Source organism: Osmia bicornis, chromosome 7, assembly GCF_907164935.1.
Source record: "Osmia bicornis bicornis chromosome 7, iOsmBic2.1, whole genome shotgun sequence".
Classification (NCBI taxonomy): domain Eukaryota; kingdom Metazoa; phylum Arthropoda; class Insecta; order Hymenoptera; family Megachilidae; genus Osmia; species Osmia bicornis.
The window spans coordinates 2294787-2322586 of record NC_060222.1 but is presented as its reverse complement, the minus strand read 5'-3'; the positions used below and the strand labels follow the sequence as shown (position 1 = coordinate 2322586).

The 27800-nt window shown below is 34.4% G+C and overlaps 1 protein-coding gene across 12 annotated transcripts in view; it reads left to right on the top strand.

Annotated features, from left to right (window-relative positions):
• The window catches only part of LOC114880151 (tropomodulin), a 61032-nt gene extending 35726 nt beyond the window's left edge, over positions 1-25306 (top strand). For 5 of the 12 annotated variants that reach the window (XM_029195834.2, XM_029195845.2, XM_029195843.2 and 2 more), the window contains 9 exons: positions 6538-6690; positions 6772-6939; positions 7017-7143; positions 7228-7448; positions 7537-7691; positions 7768-7864; positions 7939-8086; positions 9263-9365; positions 15202-15713. In XM_029195834.2, the coding sequence (XP_029051667.1) occupies positions 6538-6690; positions 6772-6939; positions 7017-7143; positions 7228-7448; positions 7537-7691; positions 7768-7864; positions 7939-8086; positions 9263-9351 (1158 nt within the window). In that variant the 3' untranslated portion in view covers positions 9352-9365; positions 15202-15713. Of the gene's footprint in view, positions 1-6537; positions 6691-6771; positions 6940-7016; positions 7144-7227; positions 7449-7536; positions 7692-7767; positions 7865-7938; positions 8087-8846; positions 8891-9262; positions 9366-10624; positions 10705-15201; positions 15714-22338 lie in introns of those variants that run through there. The other 7 variants (XR_003790041.2, XM_029195837.2, XM_029195839.2 and 4 more) reach the window with 7 other exon arrangements.
• The last annotated feature ends 2494 nt before the right edge of the window (positions 25307-27800 follow it).

Sequence of the window (27800 nt, the reverse complement as noted above, 5' to 3'; positions counted from 1 at the left end):
GTTAAACAAAGTTGTCGCGATGCTCGATACACGTTGCGCAATGCTTTCGACGAAAATAGTTGTCGATGTGGCGTTCGATAAATCTCCCTTGTTGATTTATGTAACTAAATTTGTAACTATTTGTTGACCAGATAGAATCAAGATAAATTGGACAACTTTAGTTGCTATTGTTCCAACAATTGTAACAAGGTTGATACTGTACAATTACTAGATACTCAATTGATTATTAACCCTTTATAATAATAAATGGCAAAATCACTTTGAATATATATATATTTTTTTTTAAATCTAATAATAATAGAAATTGTCAAATAATTCCCATTACAATTTTAAATGTTACAGTCACGTCGATTAAGAAAGTCATAGATAAAGGGTTAAAAACCGTTTCCACTACTTCCTGGTATTCAAAATTCCACGATAAGCTATGCATTAGTAAATAAGTAAAAGTGTATAACATAAAACTGAAAACTGAACTTTATCTCTGGCAAAACCAGCTTTACTAGTTCCCCACGTTTTCCAACGTAACGGAAACACTGTATCTTATCCGCATGTAAATTTCTTGTCAACTTCATTTTAATGTGAACGAAACTGTAGAAAAAAAGTGGACCAAGCACGAAAAACTCTGCTTTCAAATTTGACGTCTCATTTGACTTTGAATCCCTATAAAATTATGTTATAATTAATCAAGCCTGTTAGAAGAGTGTAGAACAAGATCATTAGCTTCTTAGTTTAATTAGAAAAATCATAGACACGTTTAATCGTCTCGAAAATATGCGATGATAGAGTCAAGAGGCATCTTGTATCATTAGTTTCCAGTGCTTAATGAAACCTTGAATATATGCAAGGATCTTTGAGTTTCGTTTACAAACGTAACGGTCATTAATGTCCATGCACCGTGACGAGTGCAACAACGGTTCTTCTGTTCCTCGAACGAGGAATTTCTCAGCTGGAAATAGTTTAACCTAGTGATTTCCAAATTAAGCATTGCAATCATCTGAGACGAACTGATTGAGTTATAAAATGATTTTTAATTAAAAACAATATTACAGAATGGTTATCAATCATTCAATTACTGAAATAATTTTGCACACCTAATGAATAATATAATAAATTTTTAAAAGTGGATAAATTATTGAATTTGATAGACGAGCCATCTTTTTGTCACAGACTGTAGTTGTTACGGTGTTAAATAAGAAACAACTTGTTTGAAAAGCAATAACAAGTTCGTACACGAAGAGTACTTTCATCGTACAAACTCGTAGCACGTGTCCACTAACATAACACTCAATTAACAAAATTTACCGACGAGTTTCGATGAAGAGGAGCAACACTGAGGTAAAGGTCTTCTATGGTCAGACAAGAAGTTACGAAACTTGTTCTCTCGAGGATTCCACTGCTAATCGAGAAGGTGCAGCAATCGTTGCGCTTTCAGATAAACGTAACCAAGATTGGAATCGATTTCTACATTCTATCCTATAGAGACCTTCTAAATATTATTATTATGCGTTATTGAGGAGCAATGATATCCTTGGGAAACGATCATCGACGATTATATGCCACCCACGCGCAAACCTATCTACAAGTTAATCTGCTATGTTGTGACAGAAAAACTCATTTATTTAATTGGAAAAAAAATCTTATAGTGAGAGATTGATTATTGCAAATATCAGGCACTTTGTAAAATTGTTCATGTAATGATTACATAAAATTATGATATTAACTGTTTGAATGTCATGGGGGTATTGCTAGTTAGATATGCTTGAATAATCAAAAAGAAAATAGAAAAATATTATTTCTAATGGTATTACTGTTCTATAATATTAAAAGTGCAAGGTGATAGACAGAAAGCTTGAAATTAAAAATTTGGAAATTAGGAATTTTAGAGATGAAAATTTGAAGTTTTGAAATTAGAAATTTGAGAATTGAGAATTGGAAAGTTGGAAAATCGAAAATGGGATACTAGAGAATTGGAAACGTGAAAATCGGATGCTGGGAAATTGGAAATTGAGAATTGAAATTTGAGAGTTTCTCTTTTAGGAACATTTCTACACTACTTCTAGGAACATAATTATACTTTCATGGTTAATGTTAATTCATTATTTCGTACAGAATCACTTGCAATATACGGTCGTTACAGTTTCTCCGCGTGTTACGTGGCTGGTGATCGACTCGAATTTCCGTTCGTAGAAATCGGACACTCGACTCTTTCCCTGTTCCTTTCCCATAACGGAGTAACTGTCCGTGTTTGAAAATAATTACGAGATCAAGAACTAGTTCGTCACTTTTATCACGTTACTGTGACAATTTACATACCGGTTGTTGCATTCTAAACCTTCAAGTGATTAATTCATGGTTTGTATTAATGACAAATCAACGAAAAGTTATACAGTCATTTTCTACAACTTTTAAGCTTTAAATTAATGTATCATAAGTGGTATTTTGTGATACTTTTATGTCATGAAATTATATCAGAATTTCTATATCACTGCCCTCCATTTTATACCGCCATTTATCTGTCCTTTAATACAATTATCAATTGATAATTTCGTAGAATCATATTAACATCTGCTAAAAAATTATACCGGGATAAATTAATGATGTTAAAAAATATTGTTGGTCATTATACCAGTCATCATTATACTCGAACTAAACGAAGAATAAATATGTTACGAATGATATGGTTTCACTTTAACTTACCGTTTTCACTTGAAAAGAAACACACTTTGTACGTGAGCGACAGTCGGTGAAAACGGTGCCGTCAATTAACGCAGCAGGTCATTTGCGTCTCTTCTCTGCCGGAGCTTCGTTAATTAATCAGTCGAAAATGTATCAAAAGCGTTCCCTGGAAACCGAGTGCAGCTTCTTTTCGAATTCCTTTATGCACGATACACCGCGAATCCCGGTTCGTCTGGCTGAAACGCCGGCTTTGTGGCGATGTTAGGCGCTTTTGAGGAAACACGAGGCCCTAATTGCGTGCACAGCCCATTAGCGCTTCGCCAGCTCCCAGAAGCAGGGTTCTTCTTCGAAAATTTAATTATTGACGGTTAATTCGGCCCAATTTCGAAACACCAGCCTCGTACAGGAAAAGTAGCTCGTCGATGGAGAATAGAAGTGTCGAAATTGATAACGAGAGGGTGGAACGAGTTCGTCCGCGTAGGCTTATTAGTGATTGGGAAAGGGGGTTAATGAGGGTGAGAATTTTCCTTAATTGACAATTTTCGAAGGAACGTTTTAATGTCCTAAGTTTTGACAAAGATTTGAAAATTTAAATATCTTCATCATGGTATTTGTTGTAGATTGATTCTGTTAATTACTAATTTATTAACACAAATTACCCCTTTTTTATTTTAATATTGTGTTGCACTTTGAAAATAGAATTTTTATTATTTATTTCTTGCTGTATTTTATTTATATAACTCTGTAAATAGTGATAACTATGGTCACGTCTCGACATTGACCATCCGAATTTAGCTATTTGATAAATCGTTGGGGCGTTCAATTTTTCTATTGTACAGTTTTCTGGACTCGCGTCAAGAGACTCGCTTTGTTTCTGTTATTATTAGAAACACTAACGGTAGCATCCAAATCCTGTGTGAAAGAGGTCGATTTTTCTCTTGGTATTCGCGAAAGAACCATTCTACATCGTTTTTCTTTGTACCTTTTGTGTTTTTTGTCGAGAGCTTTCACAGAGTTTCAACGAGACCGTTACATAGTGTGGAATTATTGCAGCTATGATATGTCTAGACGGAAAACGATTCACCTTTTTTTTCGTGGCCGTGAAAGTAAGCCGAGAGGTTTTCATTCGGTCACGCAGAAATAAACCTGCCAAGAAGACGTACAAATTAATTAGCAGCCAGATTTCTCACGAGCAGCGAGAGCGTACGACTGCTATTTGGAACACTGAAAGTTTCATTCCAAGTGCGATGGGACCACGATATCTTAGCTGATAAAGACTTTAACACCTTCACCGGCATGGGAACTGATTGTACTAAGAATTTAACTTAGATAAATAATGTAAAAATTAAAAAGAAATAATTACATCAGGAATATGATAAGGTAAACTGAGGTGTTAGATTAAATATAATTGATATAATTAGTGCTGTAGTAATTAATGTGCTAATTGGTGTTCTTCATTGAATCGTGTTTAGGTAATATTTGCATTGAAAGAGTAGAGAACGTTTAATGGAATGTTTATTTTCTATTGCATCATGATCAGGGAAGAATGTGGTCTATACATCATCTTTAAAGTTGCATAATTCTAAAGTTATTATGTACAGAAAATGATTAGAAAATTTTTTCCCTTCGGTATGAGTGTATCTTCTATTCCAGGAAATTAGTTTTCTGATTGTAGTCATTACTTAATGAATTTTTATTTTTAGAACTTCTAAGATCTTTAATATCAAAGTTAACATTAATATAATTCTTTTACAATAATACTACACCCACAGTATCATAAAATTTAATATAACATAATCAATTAATTTGTCCAGCGCGCCAATACTTTTAATTTGAATATATCGAAAATTCTCGCGATGAGTCGATTGGTCACGCGCGCGCGAAGATTCAAAAACGACTACTGCCCTCCCCCATCTATCCTTCAAAGCCTATCGAATTTTTTCCTCGTAAATTCATTCCGAAGCCATACGATGGAACAAAACACCCGCATCGAAAGTAGAAGTAGCAGCATTGAGAGATTAAGTTCCCGTATTCTTGAGCGGAGAGATATAATCGTTATTAATGCGGGCCTAGGTCACGGGCGACGGATCGTCTTTGGAAGCGGCTAGTTAGTTCGCGAGAAGGCCAGTGGCCGCGCTCGCGCTCACTATAAATAATCATGGCGCGGGGATGTCCAAGTATAGACCGTTGGGAGTTTGCCAGCCTGCGAGGAGGCTTCAGCTATTTTTGAGGCTTTCGCCGCTACAAGCGCTACAAACGCGCGATAGACGCTCTCTAATCAAAACTGCACGATCGAGGAACGACAGAGATGTCCGCTCTGTCTTTTCTGACCGCGAACATCAGACCTGCGCAATGCTCTACCCTAACTCCCACCTGACGCACAAATTTCTCCCTCTTCTTCCGTTTATGCCGATTGCTGGTCCTTCCGCGACCTTGGACAGAATTGATTTATCGAACTAATTATCTTGAGCTGGCGAAAGGTCCGAATACAATTTGTTTGTTTCCTGGTTTTGTTTTTCATTATTTAGAACATGTTTTAGCCAAGAATTTTGGCCAGCCGCGTTTCAATTGTAAAACTGCCGTCAAAACTTTAATGATCAACATTGCATCATTTTTATACGGTATAGCGTACGGATTGTAGTATAAAGTATGAAAGGGTTTGGTAACGTTGAAAGCGTCAGTAGAGTTGATGTAAACCCAGAAAAGAGGCTGATATTTAACTTTTCGCAACTTGCCAATCTTCTACGTATATGGAAGTGTTTTGAACAGCCGCCATTGGTGCTACATCAACGTCAATACCTGCGCGACGCTAGATGCGCAGAAACTTTCTCCATGGGTTAGGTCCGAGTATACTTCATTCAACCTAACTCCGTGCAAGGTTGATGTCAAACTGTCTCAATGATATCTGAATGAAAACTCTCCCGCCCTTATAAATCATTATGAATATTGAATAAATAAATGAACACCTTGAATCCTGTCCCATATTCAATAGGCGTTATGAAACTTATTTAAAAATTGAGAAAAGTTTTGGTTAACTCAACCTCCAATTTGATTCATTCTTTGTTCGAATAAGGTATAAGCGTCAAAGGGCGCTGCCGCAATCAGCCGCAATCGGTGGACTGGTCAGTAAAGTGTGCGTCTGTCGTGAGAAGTGGGTGAGGTATTTGATTGCGAGCGGTTCACCTAAATTTCTCATTGAAGTATCATTATCAGTTTGTCCCACTGACGTGGACAGTTTGTCAGGAGTAAGTTTTGAGTGATACGCTCATATATTAGAGTTACTCGCAAATTCCTGTTTAGCGTGGGTTGCCGATTTGGCAGATGAGTTGTCAATGAAAATCGATCCCGAATTATGTGGGCCAAAGGGCATCAGCCGCATTGGACAGTTGCCGAATTTAAATACAACTTGTCGATTTGCTGATCATTCGATTAGGAACACTGTCCGCATATACTCTAAGCCTTAGTGATGAACGTGAAGCGTGACGAAATGCCACACCATTGATTTGATCTCGAAAAAATAAAATTCATTGTGCTTAGTTTAGTTTCTGATAGTCATTTCATATCACTGTCTTCACCTTCATTTGTTTCAATTATCCGATCGAATTTCACGTGTATTCGTTTACCTTCGTTCAAGGAGAGTGTACTAGTCCTTTATAAAATATCAGAAAGAATTAATATTATAGTATATACCGTGTTCTTTTGTTATGCAAATTTGTTAGAGAATTAACATAGTCTAATCTTGTTAGAGAAAGATTATCTAGTATCATATTTAGAGTATCAGTTAATTGATCTAACAGTTTGACTAACAAAATGGCACGGAGATACTCAGTAGTTGACCAAGAACCGTGGGAACCTTTCCAGACTTCTGCATCAACCAAAACAACCACCATGACTACCGCAGCTAAGTTGTATGGCAAGGATTTGAGTGAATACGATGATGTTGATGTGGATGAATTATTGGCACAACTTACTCCAGAGGAGATTAATATGTTAGCCAAGGAAGTGGATCCTGATGTAAGGAACTCATTATGAGTATGCATTTTCAGAATAAATAAACAGGGCTTAGTACATGTGGATTTTGTAATGTTCTTGTAGGATAGCTTTATGCCACCATCACAACGTTGTAGTTACGAATGTGACAAGAGTCCAACAGGACCACTAAACCGTAAGAAACTAATTGAACACATCAATAAACAGGCTTTAGAAACACCAGACATACCAGAATTGAAGCCTTATGTACCTGGTGTTATTAGAGGCAAGAAGGTATGTTTTATTAATATAAATATCATTTATGATATTTATAAAATGTACAGCATTCATATACATTATTGCTATTTTAGTGGGTTCCACCTCCTCAAGAAACAGTCAAAGAAAAAGAAGCAGAAGAACAAATTGCTATTGATCTTGGAGAAGAATATGAGCAAGCTCTGTCAAATGCTACTCAAGAAGAAATCATTGATCTTGCTGGTAATTATTATCCATTGAAAAATCACATAACTATAGTTCTCCATATGATGAACATAATATTAATACTGTATTTTTTTGCCACAGCTATTCTTGGGTTCCATTCTATGATGAATCAAGACCAGTATCATGCCTCTCTATTAAATTCTGGCCAGCCAGTTGGTCTGGGTTGGGATGGAATTACAAAAGCTAGTCAACCAAAACCTTACCCAATGGAACCACCTAATGATACCGATATCGATGCCACTATCAAACAAGTTCGAGAAGATGATGCCTCGTTGACTGAATTAAATTGGAATAACATTAAAGTAGGTATAGGAAACACTTATCAATGTCTTGAACTACACATAGATATAATGTTAATAAATATTTGATGTTACTGTATTATGTTTTAAGAATATATCCGACGAAAAATTCGTTCAGTTATTCGAAGGACTAGAGATGAATACACATCTCGAATCTTTAAGTTTAACGAACGTGGGACTCACCGATAAGACTGCACAAAGGTTGGCAGAAGCCTTAGAGAAGAATTCTACTCTCAGAGTACTCAAGTCAGTATAATAATCCATAGTTATTTTATCATAATCATTCATAGAAATAATTATATACTGAAATTTGAATGTTCAGTGTGGAAACAAACTTTATAAGCCCATCTGTGATAGTGAGGCTCATCAGGGCGTTACTTAAAACGAAATCAATAGAAGAATTTCGATGTTCGAATCAGGTAAAGTATAATTAAAATTCGCCTATTTAGGAGTCTGATGTTTCTGGTTACTAATGGTGTGTGATTATATGTAGAGGTCACAGGTGTTGGGAAATAAAATTGAAATGGAAATTACGCAATTGGTAGAAGAAAACCCAACGTTGCTACGACTTGGTCTTCATTTGGAGTTTAACGATGCTAGACATCGTGTGGCTGCACATCTGCAACGCAACATTGATAGGAGTAAGTAGGAATATTACACTAACAACACGTTTCTAGACGCGTTTAAATATACGTCTAGTTTATATTTTCGAAGAAGGTTAATGGAAAATTTATCACTTTCATGAAAACACACATATACAAACTAGTACTTAAGATAAATCGATCACTTATCATTTAATTGGCATCTATCAATCACCTCTTATCTCCGATATAATTGTATTCTTACTATCGATAGTTACATAAGAGATATCTGTACTTTTTAGGTTAGCCAATTAATCTTTCTTTCCAGGTACATTTTCATTTTCAGATCCTGAAATTCTTACAGATTATTCGTAACATTTATCCAGAGATATGTGTCACATATGAATCACTGTATATTCTATACAGATACATTATTTTTTTACTGTACATTGTAGATATTTAAACTGTTCATTTCTCGTTTAGATGGGAGCAATTGTATGGGGGACCATGGCGATTATATGACGAAATGCTTCTAACTCTTCCGAATCTGCTTCGTAGTCTTACATAGCGCTTTGTTAGCACAATCATCATTCATCCATTCATCCTGCTAAATTCATTTATTATTTTTCTAGCTAGTGGCATAGAGGTAATTATGATACCCTAGAGTGCACCCCATTTGCAATCACCACTTTCCTCATATTATTCTAACAATTGCAACCTCACTCATCTCTGCTACAATTTAAGTTTCGTGCAATTAAAGATGTTGTACCTAGAAAATCTACCGACTAGTGTAAATGACAGATCTGTTTTCAATTTTCAGCCAAGTACAGAACCGCTGGCTTAGGTACATAAGTATTTCATTCGGTACGACTCTGTTTAAATCAATTATTGCTTATGGCTTATTTAACATTGATAATCAGCAAACAAGCAGATACAATTAATGATTCATGCTTATATGTACAGAAGGCACTCGAAATTGCTTTTTACTAAAGTACCTTACGATACGATACTTATTTTAAATTCACGATTATTCAGCAATAAATTCTAGGTCAAAATCTTTCTTCACCCTCCAGCATGTTCACGCTTAACTTTTCATACGCTCCAATGCAAGCTTTTTATCTTTTTATTTGATCATCTTCATACGTGAAACGCCTGCATTGGACTGAAAATTTAATCCTTAGATAGAGTGGTTAGTATATTATTTAGTAGGTATTAATTTATTATTTGTTTTACTAGTCTGTCGTGTGGCACGCGCTAAGATAGAGAGTGGTACACCCGCAAAAAATTTCGCTATCCCCATAGGTGGCTTAAGAGATACAGCGTAGCGCATAGTAGCGCAGTGAGTAGATTTATGGTTAAAATACTCCCTGTCGGTCTTGAAAATTTGTCTGATTTATTTAGTCCATGCATAGTTTTCTTAATGATTCCCAGTGTCAATGAATGTTGAGATAAAATGAAACCTATAGAATGTATACCGCAGTCCACCGGAGTCCATAACTGCAAAAAGACCAATTTTCGTTCTTCGCGCATCTCCAGTGCGCATCTTCGCCCTGATTGGCCATACTTCCACCATCTTACAACCTGCGCGTCGCAGTGTGCCGCAGTTATGGACTCTGGTGAACTGCGGTATAGATTAATTTGTTTCTTTTGCGATTGTTTCCTTTTTATTTGCATTTTCTATCGGTAGATCTCTGTTTAGAAATTGTCTTGATAGTATAGTAGTTATAATAGAAGTATCATTCATTAATAGAGTTAATACTAGTTAGAGTACCCGAAATAAATAAATAAATAATAATTAAAGTTAACTTGGTAGGATTTATAGCAATTAAAAATACTAAAAATTAATCAAATTAATTATTAACTGGAAAAAGTTTCCATAGACCAGATTATTATGATCTATTAATATCATACTAGTATCATAATTATGTATCTCCATTATCACTAACATTATGCATCTTCCACACAATTTTATTTTAAGTTGCTCTCATGCTGCTCTTTCATATTTTCTAATGCTAAGCCGGACAGTATTAGACAATTACAGTCACGGGATAAAGGACAATTAATACGAACACATACAAGTTCTAATATATCGAAGCTAATTAATGTTGTATAATTTTGACACAGAAAATAATGAATAATTAGAGTTCTATGTACTGTGTTAGGCTCTCCCTAGTCTCTCCCAAGTCTCTCCCCTGGGAGATTAATTATTTTTCATGTAGAAATTATACAACATTAAATTGTAACGAGATGTACGAAAACTTTCTTGATACACTGTAAGTACACATATCTCGGGTTGTATTTCCAGGAGTCCTAGTGTCAACCAATACTTTTCCTTGTAAAATAGTACAATTTATTCCCTCTACAATTTGCTTATTGTTACGTAAATGCTCGTCGCATATACTCGTTAATTATGGTGATAATAGCATTCAACTTTTACCTTAAATGGTCAAAGAGACTTCGAAACGATGGTTTTATAATCATTTACCTTAATAGCAATATGAAGTCGATTTTCTTCACGATTTTATCAGCCACCGAACAGATACTCTACGAGTCAAAGCTGCGACGTATACTTACGACACCTCTATTCTTTCCCAACAGTACGGAAAGACCTAACGCTGCGACTACAGTTCCGATTCTTTAACATGAACCACAGGAAACGTGCCTTGATTCAATGAAAGGTAGCTACCCATCGAATGGTAGTAGATCAGCAGAGTGATAATTATTGTGGATTTTCTTGCAGCTTAGCTTACTTTTGCAGCTTCATTAACCTCGCTTATTGATAAAATTGCAGACTGTTTTTGCGTGTCTTCATTTAGACTTTTGAATTACAATATGATCTTGTGTTGTTTTAAAATTCTTTATTCGTGAAAAATGAAAGGATAAACGATGGAAATTTTAAAAACAATAATCTCTGCAAAAGTTGCTTAAATATTAAACTTTCATGAGAAAAATCCATTACCATTTTAAATCATAAATTATTAAAAATGGAATATTTGTTACCGAACAATAGTAAGCTATAAATTGATTGATTTATTGTTTCTAACGAAGAATCAGTTATCTTTTGTTAAAAATATTAATGAAACAATTTCCTGCAAATTTTAAGTTTCAATTTGACATACCACAAGTGCCATTTTGAGATACTTTTATGTCATCAAATCGTGTTATTCCAAAATTGCAATTTGATGTGTAAGAACCTAATTCAGTATTGATAATTTAAAAAAAAGATCCCTTATTTTATGAAGAGGAATCCAATAAAAATTGGAGAATTTTTCCACCGTTTTACCTTTCGGCGTTCCATTTAAAATAGATCATACAGTCTGTAATGAAAGTTGAAGACAGAGTTTCGCGCTTGATCTGACACGTCGTTAACCGTGAATGGTGTTTGTAGACGAGCTTTAACTCTGGCCGACGGCCGTCGGTGCAGGCTTTAGGTACATCCTATCAAACCCGATGAAGTCGTGACGCGTTAATTTCCACGCAAGCCTCCAGAAGCTCGGCTCTCTTTGCGTGACGTCCTCTCGACGTTAAACGTCGAGCAGCGAGCGGTTTAACGCGTGCAGACGTGAACCAGCAATGGGATCCAGTATACAGGGTGTCTCTAAAGCAATCTTTCTCAATGTTATTCAACCTCCAACCCCTTTGACAGTACAAAATTAATAAGAGAATGTTTGGACGTTTTTCATGACCCAGTTTACTTTGGTTCGTACTTGCATTAAGCTTCTCGGTAGAAGCTGTGTTTCTTTAGTGGACATGGTTTTCACTGGAGAGACTTAAATGGGATTTTAAGAGACTTAAATCTATTTTTATAAGAAAGATGCTGGATGTAATACTTTTTTTGGGTTGATTATTCACAATGTTTTATTATACGTTAATCTTGATAGAATTTTATAAAATCTACAGAGGTATTTGTATCTTAAAAAAGTAATGAAAAATAGGTTCTAAAGATCTTAGAAATTTTTTTTGTTTTTAATAGAACACCCTGTACATGGTTCCCTAAAGCTGCAGATAATACTGGTCCGATAAATATAGGATCTGGCTGTAATTATAATGTAATCTTGAAGGGGATAATTCTGAATTAAAAAATTAAATAATACATTGGGTGTGAAATTTTTAAAATATATTTTCATATTATAAATGTATGAATTTTTAATTCATGAAATGTTTCAGAAATCAAAGATTTTATAGAATTAATAAAAGAATGAATTTCTTTTTCAGAAAGAATTGTCTCTTTCCCTATTACACCATAATGATAGCCATATATTGTACATAAAATCCACCCAATAAAACTGGATTATTCTTATCCGATTAATAGCCAAAATTTCCATAAAACGATACTTAATGCTGTAACTAGAAGACACCTGTTCTCGTACTTATATCCAATAGCATAGTTCAATCTGACGTGAACGCGTTGAAACTGCTTGGTTGAATCAACCGCGAACTGTTCCCAATAAAGTTTTTCCCTCGCATGAAGGTACAACTCAATTAGCTGGTCGTTTGGCGGAAAGTTCGCAGCCAGATCGCCGCTTTACAGTTCAGATTAGCCGTTTACGTAGGAATATGCTGGTAATTTCTTCTCGTCACGCGAATAATTTTCTAAGTTTGCGTTGGACATTGTTTTCGTCTAACAACCTGCCACGAGTTTAATTTTTTTCTTTTTTCAATTTCCGTTGATTAATTACGTTTGATTAATATCGTCAGAATTAAGATCTTGACCTAATAATTTGAATCATGGTAAATTTATATTTTAAATTATTGAAGTTTCGAAAATGGAGTAATCGATGTGATTTCCAATAGATTTATCATGCCATTTAGAGTGTCAACAAGTAGTGACATTAAGTGATGTAAATGGTAGCCAGATTTGTCTGCAATTTGTTTGAAAATTGACATATATCGGGATAAGATTAAACGGGATGGAATAAAAATTGTCGTTGGATCGGTCCTATTACCACCGAATGGCTCGAATTTAACGCTTTAAACGTCGAACGCAGCGATTTCGAGGGCGTTCAATATTCACATCGAGGAAATTTGCAGCCAAGTGCCTGTGGCGTTTCATAACGTGTTATTACCAGGCTGAAAGATTGCTGTGACGAGCGTGTTTTAACGTAATTCGACTCTTCCTTTCCCTTGTTTTCATTCTGACGTGCATCCACGTGTTTCTACTAATTCATTTCACTAATTACGATACGTTGGGTGCAGTGAAAATAACCGAATGATATCGAGTTTCTAATTAATGTGTTTATGATAATATTGTCTTGGAATTTGATATATTTTCAGCTACTAATGGAATGAAGAAATTAAATTTAAAAAATTATTGATGGAGCTTCTTTTCCACTTTTGCATCTTAAAAGAACAAAGATTTGTGTAAGAATAAGGGGAAAGGAGCTCCAGTTATCTGCGAGTTGAACTGTGGATAATTTTATATAAAATTATTAATAATGAATTTAGTTTATTTTGCTTTTCAAGTTTATAAGGGGTTGATAATTTTTTAATTTTGCAATTTTGACTTCTTTTTTTGAAGATACAAGGAAGTAGAGATATTTTAGGAAAAAGGAGATGTATTTCTACACGCAAACAATTCATTATCTATACAATTACAGCACCCTCTGTCACGCACAGAAAGAATCATAAGGGATGGGGTTAAATTAGTTCTCCCTTCTTAATCAATCATTAATACGTCGACTGCCACAAGAGAAATAGCCTTGTCTATAATAATATACTATATTTTTCAGTGTAATGCTTCCTTCTTTCAAAGAGTCAACTTTTTCATTTCTTAATTAATTAATTAAATTAAGTTTCTATCGATCTCCTTTATAATCAGTGTATTAATGCATTAGAAATAATTTAATTTCTTAAAATTCTAAAAAAAAGGAATTGAAAACAATTTCAACAATCCAGTATTAAAAAAAAAAAAATAATTAAAAAGCTCTTCAGTTCAACTCAACGATACCTTGTTCCAGAGAAAACACGTTGCACAGAGAAAAATCGTGGAGATTGTTTTCCATAAAAATTGGAGCGGATGTTTTGTTTAAAACTCGTTTAATTCGAGAACGTGATGGATGTATCAGGGTGAAAGGGTGGCGATAGCAAGACAATTCGATATCGATCGAACAGAAAGACAATTAAAAAGCAACAAGCCCTTGGCACTGCCTGGTTATATTTTACGTTGTAGTTTAACCATTTCTGTTGTCCACCATGGAAATTGTCATTTTCTCAACAAAATTGCACTTCAACTGAGACTACGACTATTGTTATTTTTGGGGATTTTTGAATAAGTTGTGAATTTAATTTTCAACTTAGATATTATTAAAAGATTTTTAGAATATTATATTTTAATTACTTCATTAATTGGGTCATGCATCGTTTAGTTAAAAATAATAATTCTAGCTCGACGCTGGGAAAAGTATTTTCGAGGTTTATAAAAGAAATGAAGCACGAGTGTTTTAATTCTGCGGTATGAAAAGAGGTTGCTGAAATGCGAGCTCGATTTAGGAGTGGATTAATGTTCGACTGGGTGAATGTTGAAAATCGTTGAAGTACATCCCAGTGAAGAGCTCTATTCAATGAATCTGAAAACTAGTGTGGTAGAAATATCGGTATTGTACATAGTATGAAGTATTGAATGTATGAAATAGTTATTCGAATTGATATTCGTTTCATAAAATTGAAAAAATATATTCTATTTCATATAATACTTGTCATTTTTATATGGCAACAAGAAGAAGAATATTAAATTAAATTATTAGAAAAAATTGTAGTGGAAGCAGTATTAAAAATAATTCAAGTATAATAAATGATGGGTACAGCAATTTTTTTAATTTTACGATGAAGGTAATTAGGTAGTACATTAACGTTCTTGGAATAAATTGTCTCATTTTCATTTGGACAATGAAATTTTCTCTGTGCAACGTATGTAATGGAATAAAAATGTGTACAAAACAGGGGTTGAAACAATTTAGATATTTCTATATTTTTTTTCTATGAAACCTCTGTAGTATAATTCATTCATTTTTTCATTTGAAAATTAAATTTCTTCAATTACGAGATACAAATAATTTGCGTGTCGTGTGTCAATTTATCATTGCATACTCTTTATCGGCATGCAAAACGATCGATAAAGATGATCTTTGATTTTTGCTGAACACATATGATGACAATGTTTCGGGTGTCTGTTGCAGTACGGCAGTCCCGGCTCGGGGTGGCGACATCTTAACGCGAAGTGGCGTTCGCCTAGGTATTATTTGTACATATATTATATATTTATTTACCATATGTTATATACATACGTACATATACATATACATATATATATATACATATAAGATTATTAAAGAAGCACCACTGAATTTTTCTTCACGCATCGCTCGCGACGTTCTCGTTTTATGATGAATTAATATTTCACTTAACCGAGTCCCAGGATCGACAAAAAACGGACGTTCTCGAGGGAAAAATAAAGCTTTTTGCTTCTCGTCCATTTTATTGTATAATTATAAAATGACACTGTGAAAGAATAAATCATTGTCCTTCTCCGGCGTTTATGTTTCAATTGAAAAACGTGTGACACGTTTCAAGGAACTAGTTCCTTTTCTTTTTTTTACGAATTCCAACCAGCACCGCCATGCTGTATATATTGTTCGTATTGCATGAGTTATCTGTACTTTAGCGCAAATTAATAAATATTCTGCCCGTATATTGTCCTTTTGTTTCGTTTATCTTGAACAGTAGGTATCCTTAGAAATATTTCAGTAGAGCGATTAGAAATTTCACCCTTAACCATTAGAGTACTGGCATGGATCGTTAGAATGAGAGATGTAAGATAGCAGGCTTGTTGCTAGTACGCTTAATTTCTCTTGTAAAAATTTAATAAATTGATTTGTTATCGAAGTTGGAGAAATTGACCCTCTAATCTATTTCTAAGCAGCCGTCATTAATAGTAGAATAATCAAAGGTGGTAAATAGTAAAATAGAAAAATAGAACTAAAATAATAAAATAGTAAAATGATAGAATTTCTACAACTTTTCGAAAGCAATTAAGTTGTCGCATATCACATAGTAATATAAGGACGTTAGATTGTAAGTTAAGGATAGGAAACACTGCCATTTGGATAGTTATCCTCGAATAATATTTTCATTTATCATTCTAAAAGATTTCTACAGCCTATAATTGGCACGGTGATTATAAACTTTCGGTTGGCAGTGTAGAATGCTTTTTATCAGCGTGCGTGCTACCAAGTTAACCGGTCGATGTCGAGATTACAACGAGGAAGTTAAACGCATGCAAGTTGTATCGCGACGGGGGCCACGTGTTACACCATATAATAGTGCGTTTAAACCTATCCACCGTGACTTTTTTAAAGCTTTCCGCTGTTACAAGTTTCACACGCGCGACGCTTGCTAATGAGCTGTTCACTCCGTTGCAAACTAGCCTTCCTGTAATTTTCTTTAATCTAACGACCCGAATTTTGATGTCTGAATTTCATTTAGAGATATCTTGGGACGTTTCAGAAATTTTATGGTGATTTGAAGTAGACACGATAAAAATATATTTCTATAACGATTACACAATTCTCCAGCAATTTCCATCTTTTATTCTAAGATTTTTAAATTTCAATGCTTTGAAAAATTATTAAAATAATATTATTTAAGACTTTCGCCCACAAGGAAAGTCTCTACCAAATTCGGATTTTTATAAAATTTTGTAGAATTGTAGTTCGCTCTGAGAGAATAGAATCACTCTTCAAGTTTTGTGGAATTCATTTCTATTTTTGAATTTGCAAACATTCGTGTTCCTCGACCAGAAACAAGGGAGCACTATTGTTTTAAAACTATTGTTTTTTGTCACTCACAAAACTAGGATTTGTAGTTCGTGGAAATCTGGTGAAAATTGTATTGCATGACATTTCTTTCTTTCTTTTTTTCAACAAATGTTTCACGCACCTGGTACCGAAATGTTTTTCGAATGTATTTTTTTCTTTTTCAACGTTGCAGTTTGTAGAAATTGATTTTTTATCATTTATTATATTTGAATTTATTTTTAGATATTTTCCCATTATCTTAATCCAACTGGAAAATCAAGAATAATTATACTTAAATTATGGCAAAGTGGTTTTGTCTTTTGTATAATAGAAAAAATGAATTTTTTATAAAAATTGTTTAACAAGATTAATATCAATTTGGATGAAGATAATAAGGAGAAGATATTTCTATTGCACCTTGAAGGTTTTATGCACCAGCATTGTGAATGCATATTAATGTAGATATTAATTTAATTATTTAATAGTAATTATAATTTTGCAGTAGAATATTTATGAAATGGTAAAAGTGTTTAACAATTATGATAAGTGGTAATTAAGTTGAATGTGTATTTTTGATATAATCAACATTCTAATCTATGGTAATTATCACGTTCCCTGCTGTGGTTCATAGAATAAATTGAAATTTTTGACAAAGGTTTAAAAACAAATTAAATCGAAATTCTTCATTCTGTTTTTTTATTTCTTTAGTTTAAAATATAAATTAAATATATTTGTTTATTTTAGTCCATTTATGAGCCACACGACATGGAATGTGTTAAAACAAATAAAAAATTGAATAAACGCTAGACGAACGATCGGATGACAATGGTATTAAATTATAGCACCGCTGATATCTTTTATTTCAAAAGAAAGAATTAGCTATAAATTAATTAAATTTTCCTGAAGTTGTATATTATTCAAGCCAGCTAAATTGTGTGTAATAATGACAATTTTTTAATTTTATTAATTCAGATTTAAATTTAAATATGATAACCTAATTTTTCTTTTAAAAATCATTGATTTTTCAATGATTTTCAGTTCCATCAAGTTATTAAATTTCAAAGATTATAGAATCTCTCAAAATTGTCAATAGTTTCAGAAATTTTTGACTTCCAATATCTATTAAAAATGATTAGAAAATTAACAATGATCGAATATCCTTCGATTAGATGAAATCAAAATTAAAATCATGGAACAGAACAGTAATGGACTAATCCAATGTGTTTGTCCACTAAATTCCCTCCCTCTGTTCTTTCCTTTGCAAATGAAGCCATTTGTATTCAGTCGTACAACTAATTCGTCCCTCCTCGATATCTCTGCTCAACTTCTCATTAAATTTTAGAATGCGGAACGGATCTCGCGAGAGAATTATTTTCAATATGAGAGCGTACACGATATCATACGTGTTTTGCATAGAGAAAATAATTGGAAAGCGAAGTCGAGCTCTTCTTGTTGATCACATAAGTTTGTAATTTGGTTTCAGGTAGCTGAAGTTATTAGATTGTTTAAGTATTTTTATTTTATTTTCAGCATTATATTATGTGCTATTTAAACATAAAAAAATCATAGATATATTTTAATACTGTTTCTTAAGTCTTTCGAAAATAATAATTGGTACCTTGCCAAAATTAGTATACCTTACCCTACATATTAACTATACTAAATCATTCGGTCAGATATGAATCATATCCGGTTCCATTCTCATGCACACCGGAAATACACGTAAAAGGGGGATGAAAATTCGTGATTGATGCACAGTGTGCTACTTTGTTCTGTAAAATTGCCAGGATAAACGTGAACTCGGTGGAAATAGGGGCGAGAGGGTAAACGATAGAAATTCGAACCAATTTATTCGGCAATTGAAGGTCCAATTACTTTTCCTAGCGAACGGCTCAATTTTTTCTTCATCAAGCTCCTCTTTTAGCCTTTTCATTCCCCTTGTTTTTGTCCTCAGCCAGGCAAACGTCCACCATTTCATCTCATCTATTTTGGATTTTACGTTATCATCGATACGATCGCCTTCCTTCTCCCTCCTCCGCCACTTTTTTACCCCCCTCTGGATATTAAAGTCGATTTCTCTCTATCAGACCGATCCATTCATCGTTGGAAATTTCGATTTTTCTCTTCGTTCCTCTGTTCGTTCGCAATTATTTGCGCGGATTGTTTGCGCGATCGAATGCAGTTTCCCGGTAAATAATTATTATTGATTATTTAAAACGTTACCGTTTCTGTATTATTGATAGAGAGTTTGGAAAAACGTCGAGAATTTTAGATAAAATGATTCCAGATTTGTTACATTTGATTTTTGATTCTTTCTTTTGGAACTGCAGTATGGAATTTTAGTAAATCTTCAAAAATATTTTATTATTTAAATACAAAGAGCAATGGTAATTTTTGAAAAATTTTTTAATTGATAAATTCGATTTAAGAGGTTGATTGTTCATTTTATTTGAATGATGGATCAAGAGTGGCTGTGTCATTTATAAGAAAGATAAACGCATTTATCACGTGGCCATTGTTAGACATCCCTGTCTTTTCTTCCTCCAACTTTGAAACTTGTCTGGCTTGTTGAAACTTCCTACACCGAGTTGAAACGATGTCTTTCAGTCTCGTGTTCGGTGTCAGGCACATTTAGAACACAGATGGAATTAGATATACATATCCGAATAACAGTATGACTGATATCAATATCTTCGTTTCCAGAAACTCTGTGCACTTGACACTAGAATCTTTCCAGATTTCATAATGGGTCCTAATTAAAATTTATTACATACTGATTATTCAATTAATAAATAAATTATTAAGAATGTTTACTTATTTTTATTGTTCTAAAATTTTGGTCTAAATAAGCTGCAAATATTAGTTATGCAAGTTTTGCAAATTAGAATAATTTTAATATAGATCATATTATAGAAGAATATAAATTTCGTTGTCTTTGAAATGATGGCTAGTCAAAAGACGATTTCCTTGAAAGGAAATGAACGGTGGAAACAGCGGAAGCAGTGTTGGATCGTCATAGCAGAAACGAGCGATCCGAAAATCTCTGCAATGACGTTTCCCCGTGATATAATGGAAACGAGAAGAGGAAAGAAACTTCGAAAGCACCAAGTCGAACGTTTCACACTCGATTGACACGTCGCCAGGATTTATCCTCTTCAGTGGGATGGTTCAGTTTGTCCGTCCATTTTCTCTTCGTCCGTTTCCAAGGTTCGTTTTCCCGACACAACAACCTTTTAAGAATATTCCATCTTTCTTTCTCCACAAGTAGCCAACCCGTCGGAATTTAATGTCCCGTGAAACGAGCCTTTCCTCTTCTCTCTTTCGTTTTTAAAACATACTCGCGATTTCTCATCCCTTTTTATTATTATCCTCGACAGTTCTGCTTGGGTGAAATGACGGTAGTGGGTGACAAATGTCAGATAATAGAATCATAGACGAGGTATGAAATGGGCTAATCAAATAGGTGTCTTTGTTTGAAAAAATATGTATTATTGCAAAGAAAGTTATTCTCCTTTATCTTATCTCAATATTTCAATTAATTTTATTGCTATCCCATCTTCTGGAATTGATTTTTATTTAATTGAAAAATAATACATTTTAAATAAAAGCATAGTCTTTTGTATTCAGTCTATTTATAATTTTAAGATATTCTCCTCTATTTTAATGGAATTGAAACAATGATGATTAAAATGCAACTTCTAATGAATGAACTCATCTATCGATTTAACTACCATTCGATATACTCGATCGATAGCCGAAATATTTTTTGACTAAATTCAACGTACCGTTCCAATCGCGGAACTTTTCGTGGCTGCGTTTCATTTATCTCCTGCTGGCAGACACAGCCGCGGCTATTTTGCAAAAAAATTACGGCGAGCCAATAAATCTGATTTCCAACGAAAGTTTTCCATACGGTGCTCGTTCACGATCTCTCATGATTTGTAGAGAACAAAAAAATTACTCCTCATCGACGTGCCGACGATAGGCACCTATAGCTTCATCGAAATTTTTTGAAAAGTAAGAGAAACTATTTTGTATATATCTATTCAGAAATAATAATTTTAATAAATAGGTAAATTTATAACAAATTTACTTTATTTAATCTATTAAATATTGTAAAATTTAATATTTAACTAAAAAGAAAATAACAAAGTAAATGTTAATTCAAACTTTCCCGCGTAAACGGGGGCCGTGATAGAGCTATAAATATAGGTTCTTCTCCCTTCTATTGTCAGTCTCCTCGGGACCGCCGCCGGGGATGGATCGGAGACCGGGAAGGGGATGTTATACCATTTTCCCTGGGGAAGCCTATCATGCTCTGTACTGTACAAAATTACCCCATTTGAAGGGTAGATATTTAAAAACAAAATTTTGTTTATTATCATATTAATTTTTTATTTTCATCCATTGATACAAAATAGAGTATTTTAAAAGCATTTAAAGAGAATTTCTAAAATTTATATAAAGGGTCCTAATCATCCCTTATAATTTGCCGTTTAAACATGTATCAATATTCTTCCATCCTCCTTCATCTCTACATTTTTAGACAAATTTATTTTCCTCGTGAAGTTAAAGCACTTAACCTCGCTCTCTTTCTTAAACCATCCAACCCGAAGCGACGTTGAAAGCAACCCCATTTCGCCCCTCGACGCCTGCGTTAATTACTCGAACTTTAGGAGTCGCGTCGGTTCAGAATGAAAGAGAATACTACACACGGTGTATTATCCTTTCGAAAGATACTCCCGACGTGAAATGTCGGCCGACATTTTCCTCTACTCTCGCTTTTCTTTCTTTTTTATTTTTTAACGTACCATGCTTTGACTGTGTGCCACCCCTTTGATCTTTCATCCTCTCTTCAGGATCCATTTATATCCCAGTGATCCACGATCGAGGGTGAACGGCGTCGAGACGACTCTGTCTCGAATGTAAATCATTCATTACACGCTCGTGTTCGCTGATGTTTGCCAGTTGAATCTCACGATTTAGCGAATACCCTAATGATCTCCGTGTATGGTTAATTTTAGATCAGACGGGAATCTGTTTCTGTATAGGTACTTGGTGCTCTATTGAGAATTTCAAATGCCGTTTTCTTTTGATCCATCAGTTTTCATTTATGATTTATTATTAAATGCAGATAGTTACAGTTTTTATTTATAATTTATGATATTTTGAAATAATTAGTAGAAGGATTTATTATTATTAATGGCAAATGCAATATACCATCCCTTATTATGTATAATTTATTATTATTGATTTGTAATGAGATTAATTAGTAATTAGTAAAATTGAAGTAAAAATTGGCTGCTAGTTTCTTCCCATTAAAAGTTTGAAAAGTTTGTATTTTTATATTATTTTTAACCCTGAATACCTATGAGCTACTTATTTAATTTTGAAGATTAACACCATTGTTATCGTAAGTCATCCGATCGATCGATTAGTGTATTGATCCAGTGATCGCCTAATTGCGATCTATGCATGTGTTCTCACATGAGGCCGTCGATGGGCGACTTTTTTCCACAGGTCGTCTACAACGCATGGGAAGAGCACCTCGCAACTATACCATCGGCTGGGCCATGAAACGATGATCGCCTCTGTCCACGACCTCGAAAATGATGACGACCATGACCTCGACAACGACCATGATGCCCGAATGACCTGTAGTCATTTTAATTTAATCATCGAGAGTAAGATAGAAAAAGGGTGCAAAGAACAATTCGTCGTTTGAAAATCGACATTATAATTTATTATAATTTGACGTAATTAAAATATTTATTCTGGGTCATATTGATCCAAGAGGGATAGTAAGGTCGAAGTATTTATTGGAATTATTGAAAATTAAAAAATTGTTCATATTTCTTTCACAGTGATCGAACATTATCGATTACTTTCCCGCGTTTTCGCGACAGGGGTTCCGCGGTTTTGGTTTCAAAAGCAGCCTCGCCGTTCCGCTGTCGCTTCCGGTTTCCCTTCCCAGCGCATTCAGACGTCCCGGAAGTGTCTCGTTTTCCCAACCGGATGCCACGGAACCCGCTGAATCGCACCTGACCACTTCCGGCCGTGCGACCAGAGCCGGGGTACCCCTTCGCAGGTCAGTGCTCTTGAAACGTCGTTCCCGGACTTCGATCGTCTCGTTTTTCTATTTTTATTCCCTGTAGACGGGGCTTTCGTCAAAATTTCTTCGTCAATTCCGGCATTCGATAAATCGTGCTGGAAAATCGGTCGCTCTTTTCTATTTTATTGGAAACGAACGCTTGACACGAAAAGTTATTGCACCCTTTTTCCAATTTTTTTTTTTTTTTTCACCTTCGATTGGAATCAATTCCATTCTTTTTAACTATTTGACGCTTGTACGAAGCAAAAATGAAGGGCTGGTGCCTTGACATTTTAACGCTAGAACAACCAAGTTAGCAATTATTTATTTTAACACTGTAACTACCATGTCATAGGAATTAATAAGAATTATTCCAGATAACATTTTTATTTTTAATTTTATTTCCTACATATTTCTATTATTTATAATTCCAAATATTTCCAATTAGGATTCTACGATTTTTGGTTGGCGGACTTCCTAAATTTTACACTGTTCTTTTAAAAATTAAATTTATACTAATATTTGTTGAGATTTAAAATCTTCATTTATGCAAATGTGGTTGTTCTAGTATTAATATAAAATTAAAATTAAGATTTAGTACTAAATCATCAAAAATTTGATGTCATCCAAATGTATATCTACTTAAGCATAACCAAATGATTTTTAACGTCCAACCCTTTAACCCTTTCATTGCAATAGACTTCAACAATCATTCTTTAGCGAATAATGATAAAAATTATTCTCTATCAAGAATAAAAATAGAAGTAACTCGTAACATCAGCACAATTGGACATTTATAGACGTCTATATCACACCAGAGAATTTCTGGAGCACTTTTAGACACCGATAGCAATGTAAGGGTTAAACGAATCTTTCGACGATGATAGTTGGCCCAGAGGTCGTCAGATCTTTTCCCGGCACATTATTTTATCCGAGAATAGCTGTGGGCGGTCATTCGAGGAACGGTTCACCAAGATTTTTCTCTCCAATGGTCGTATAGAATATTTTCTGCAGTCGAGAGAACGTTTCGAGAATGAGTGGAAGAGAATGCGATATACGGGTCATTTCTGTCGCTTTTCGTACGTGTAGACGTCTTTGGGATAGCCAAAGAGGTTCGCGGAAACGCGTTATCTACAAAATTTGCCGGTAATATTAATATATTGCGACATTTGTTTTAATGGTAGATCGTACATGCTCGAAGAGAAGATTTTATTGAATTGGAAAAATCAGGTCTCCGGTTAGATGCGATTTTCTAGGAAATGTGGATTATTTTGTGACGTTTTTAATAATTATTATTTAAGTCAATTTTATTTGTGATGTTCGTCAAAATTTTAATATTGGAAGAATTAAATTTATCAAAGTGATTGATTTGTAATTACAGAATTGGTTAGAGTTATTTTAATTAGATTAAAGTTAATTAGAATTAAAAATTTTATACTATCACCTGATAAACAATTTGATGAAATTTTCTCTTCCAAATGCGAGTGGAATGAGCAGAGATGATTTTTCTATTTTTAAAAAAATATCTTCACATAAACTTTAATTAAATTTATAATTTTACAGCCATAACTTTGAGCTTTTTTATGTCACAGAGGTAATCAATCAAACATAAAATATATATGTATAAGAAAATGAAATAAATTGTTAAAAATGTGTGGATTAAAATAATAATTTCAATCGCCTTTTTCATACTAATTAAATTAATTTAATTTTGATTTAATTAAAATTTATAATTTTGTATCAATATCATTTTCAGAAGTATATACTTACATGATCCTGTTCTTGTCTCACATCGAGTTCACACAATTTGAGTCTAATTTACAGTTTAACACTAATTGAACACTTGGAAGATCATGTTCCCTTACGTTTTCATCTCCGTTCGTTCCACCGCGATATTCGCTAAGGTACTAACGAGACGTTGTTCTAATTAATAATTAGCAACGAAACCAGTCTGTACATATTGTCTTCGCTGTCGTTTGCGATAGTTCGTCGTGAATTGTACATGTAGTAGAGAACGAATGATCGTGTGATTGTAAACCTTGCCAATGCAATTCTGCAAGATTGATGAATGAATGAGAGCGAATGCTAATCGTATATGATAATTAAAAAAAGGCTCCTCGAATTTTTTGTTCTACTGATAACAATAGATGGAATAAAGTGCGGAGAAGAAAAAAAAATCGCTGGCTAATTAGAGAAATGTCAATGTAATCATTTTCTCTCGCCCCTTTTCTTTCGATGCATTATGTATCATTCTTGCAATCATGTATGTAACTCTGACACCCACGACACGTATCTTGTATCAACGTATGATGCATACTCAAATGCACACGCACGATCAAAGTCTTGCTGCTAGCCTTATCTTGTAACACGAAGTATCAATAAACTGATAAAAAGATATTATCCCGTGTTATTTTACTGTTAAAAAAACAATATTATAAAATATGTAAATGTTAAAATCTATATTTAAAGTATGGAAAATTAAAATCATTGAAGAACTAAGAAATCTCTGTTTTAATTTTATTAAATTAATTTTATTAAATCTACAAAATCCAGTACTATTTCAAAAAATTAACTTTCTTCATTTCTCATTGACAGTCAGTGTCTCGAGCTCAGCCTTGTCATATTACAGCAATTAGAGCAGCAGCCAGAGGAGGTTGATTCAGTCCTTTTCCAAACTCGAACGGCTTCATCATTAGAACCACTGGGGCTGTCAAGACCCCTGGTGTCGAAAGTAAGGGCTCCAGTCATCTTAGCACGTTGCTCGAGGAGAAGCTTGTACCGGGTATGACTCTCAGTCTTATAGCGACCGCCGAGGGATGCGGATGTACCTGTTAAACATACATATACCCTTACTTTATTTTGTGTGTTTATTTAATTTGATGTATTTATCTTCTTAGCTTATTGAATAAACTTATTAAAGGGATGAACTTGTTGATATTATTACTTCTGTGTACCTATTATTTTATCATTTTATTTATTATTTTATCCCTTCTTTAGGACATCACGGGGCCCAACTCTATATTACTGCATTTTTTACATCCCTGCATCCCTTAGATGTCTGCATATCTTACACCCCTGTATCTCTTATATCTCTGTACCTCTTACATCCCTGAATTCTTTATACCCTTGCATCCTTTACATCTCTGCATCTCTTAGGTCCTTATATTCCTTTCATCCCTAAATTCTTTACACCCCTGTATCCTTTGCATCCCTGCATCTCTTACATCCCTGAATTCTTTATATCCCTGCATCCTTTACATCTCTGCATCTCTTACATCCCTGTATTCCTTTCATCCCTAAATTCTTTACATCCCTGCATCCTTTGCATCCCTACATCTCTTACATCCCTGTATTCTTTATATCCCTGCATCCTTTACATCTCTGCATCCCTCACATCCCTGAATTCTTTATATCTCTGCATCCCTGACATCCCTACGCCCTCTGGCGGCAAAAAAAGGAACTAAATCACGCACAAATTTTGGCCCTCTAGCGGCAAAAATGTGAACTAAATTTTCGATGTCGAGTCAGCGCCATCTGGTTTTCGAAAAAGGAACTAAATCAAGCATAAATTTTGGCCCTCTAGCGGCAAAAATGTGAACTAAAATCTCGACCTCGAATCAGCGCCATCTGGTTTTCGAAAAAGGAACTAAATCAAGCACAAATTTTGGCCCTCTAGCGGCAAAAATGTGAACTAAAATCTCGACCTCGAATCAGCGCCATCTGGTTTTCGAAAAAGGAACTAAATCAAGCACAAATTTTGGCCCTCTAGCGGCAAAAATGTGAACTAAATTTTCGATATCGAATCAGCGCCATCTGGTTTTCGAAAAAGGAACTAAATCAAGCACAAATTTTGGCCCTCTAGCGGCAAAAATGTGAACTAAATTTTCGACGACGAATCAGCGCCCTCTGGTGGCGAAAAAAGGAACTAAATTTGAATTGAAAAAGATAGTTTACTTACCTTTACTTACCTTTACTTACCTTTGCTCGAACCAGCCAATATTATTATATTTATTATATTTATTACAAGGGTTACAGGGATGTAAAGGATGTAGGGGTGGAAGGGATGTAGAGATGTAAAGGATGTAGGGATGGAAGGGATGTAGTGATGTAAAGGATGCAGGAATGTAAGGGATGAAGAATTGTAAAGAATGCAGGAAGGTAAGGGATGCAGAGATGTAAACGATACGGAGATGTAAGGAAGGTAGTGATGCGAGGGATGCAGTTGTATAAGGATACTGGGGAACAAGGGAAAATAAAAAGAATGAAGAAGTAAATATCTGCCTTGGTCTATAAAAAGAAGTAGGATAATAAATAATTAAGAAGCGTGGGTTTGGCCCATAAAGAAGGGCAATAGCCCATAGCCCATAGGGAGGGATAAAACAATAAATAACTGGTAAAAGTAAGGCGGGACTCATAAGGATGATCAGCCGGGGCCCAGAAGTGGAATAAAATCATAAATTTAATTCCTCTTTGATGAGCTTATTTAATAAGGGCAAAAATAAATTAAGTAAATTAAATAAACTCCAAAAGAAAATTACAAGTACATATGTTTGATAAGTCGATCTGCACCCCTCTGCGGTCGATATAAGACTGAGGAGGTCGCACCTCCTTCTAGATCAAACTGCTTTTATCAAATAATTTATTTATCAAGGTATACAAAATAAGAAACAACACGAATCAACCGGAAGCATGGTGCCACTTGACAGATTCCAAAGCTTCGACAACTTTGTTGAATTCACTTGAATGGACCCATAGATCCTCGTTGAATGTCGTCGTTTACAGATACGCATTCATCTCTAGACATGGGAGGTGTTCCCATTCATAAGGAAACCAGGAAACGAGACCAGTCACAGGCGGAGGTGGACGTCTTATCGGTCGACGAAGCGTCTAA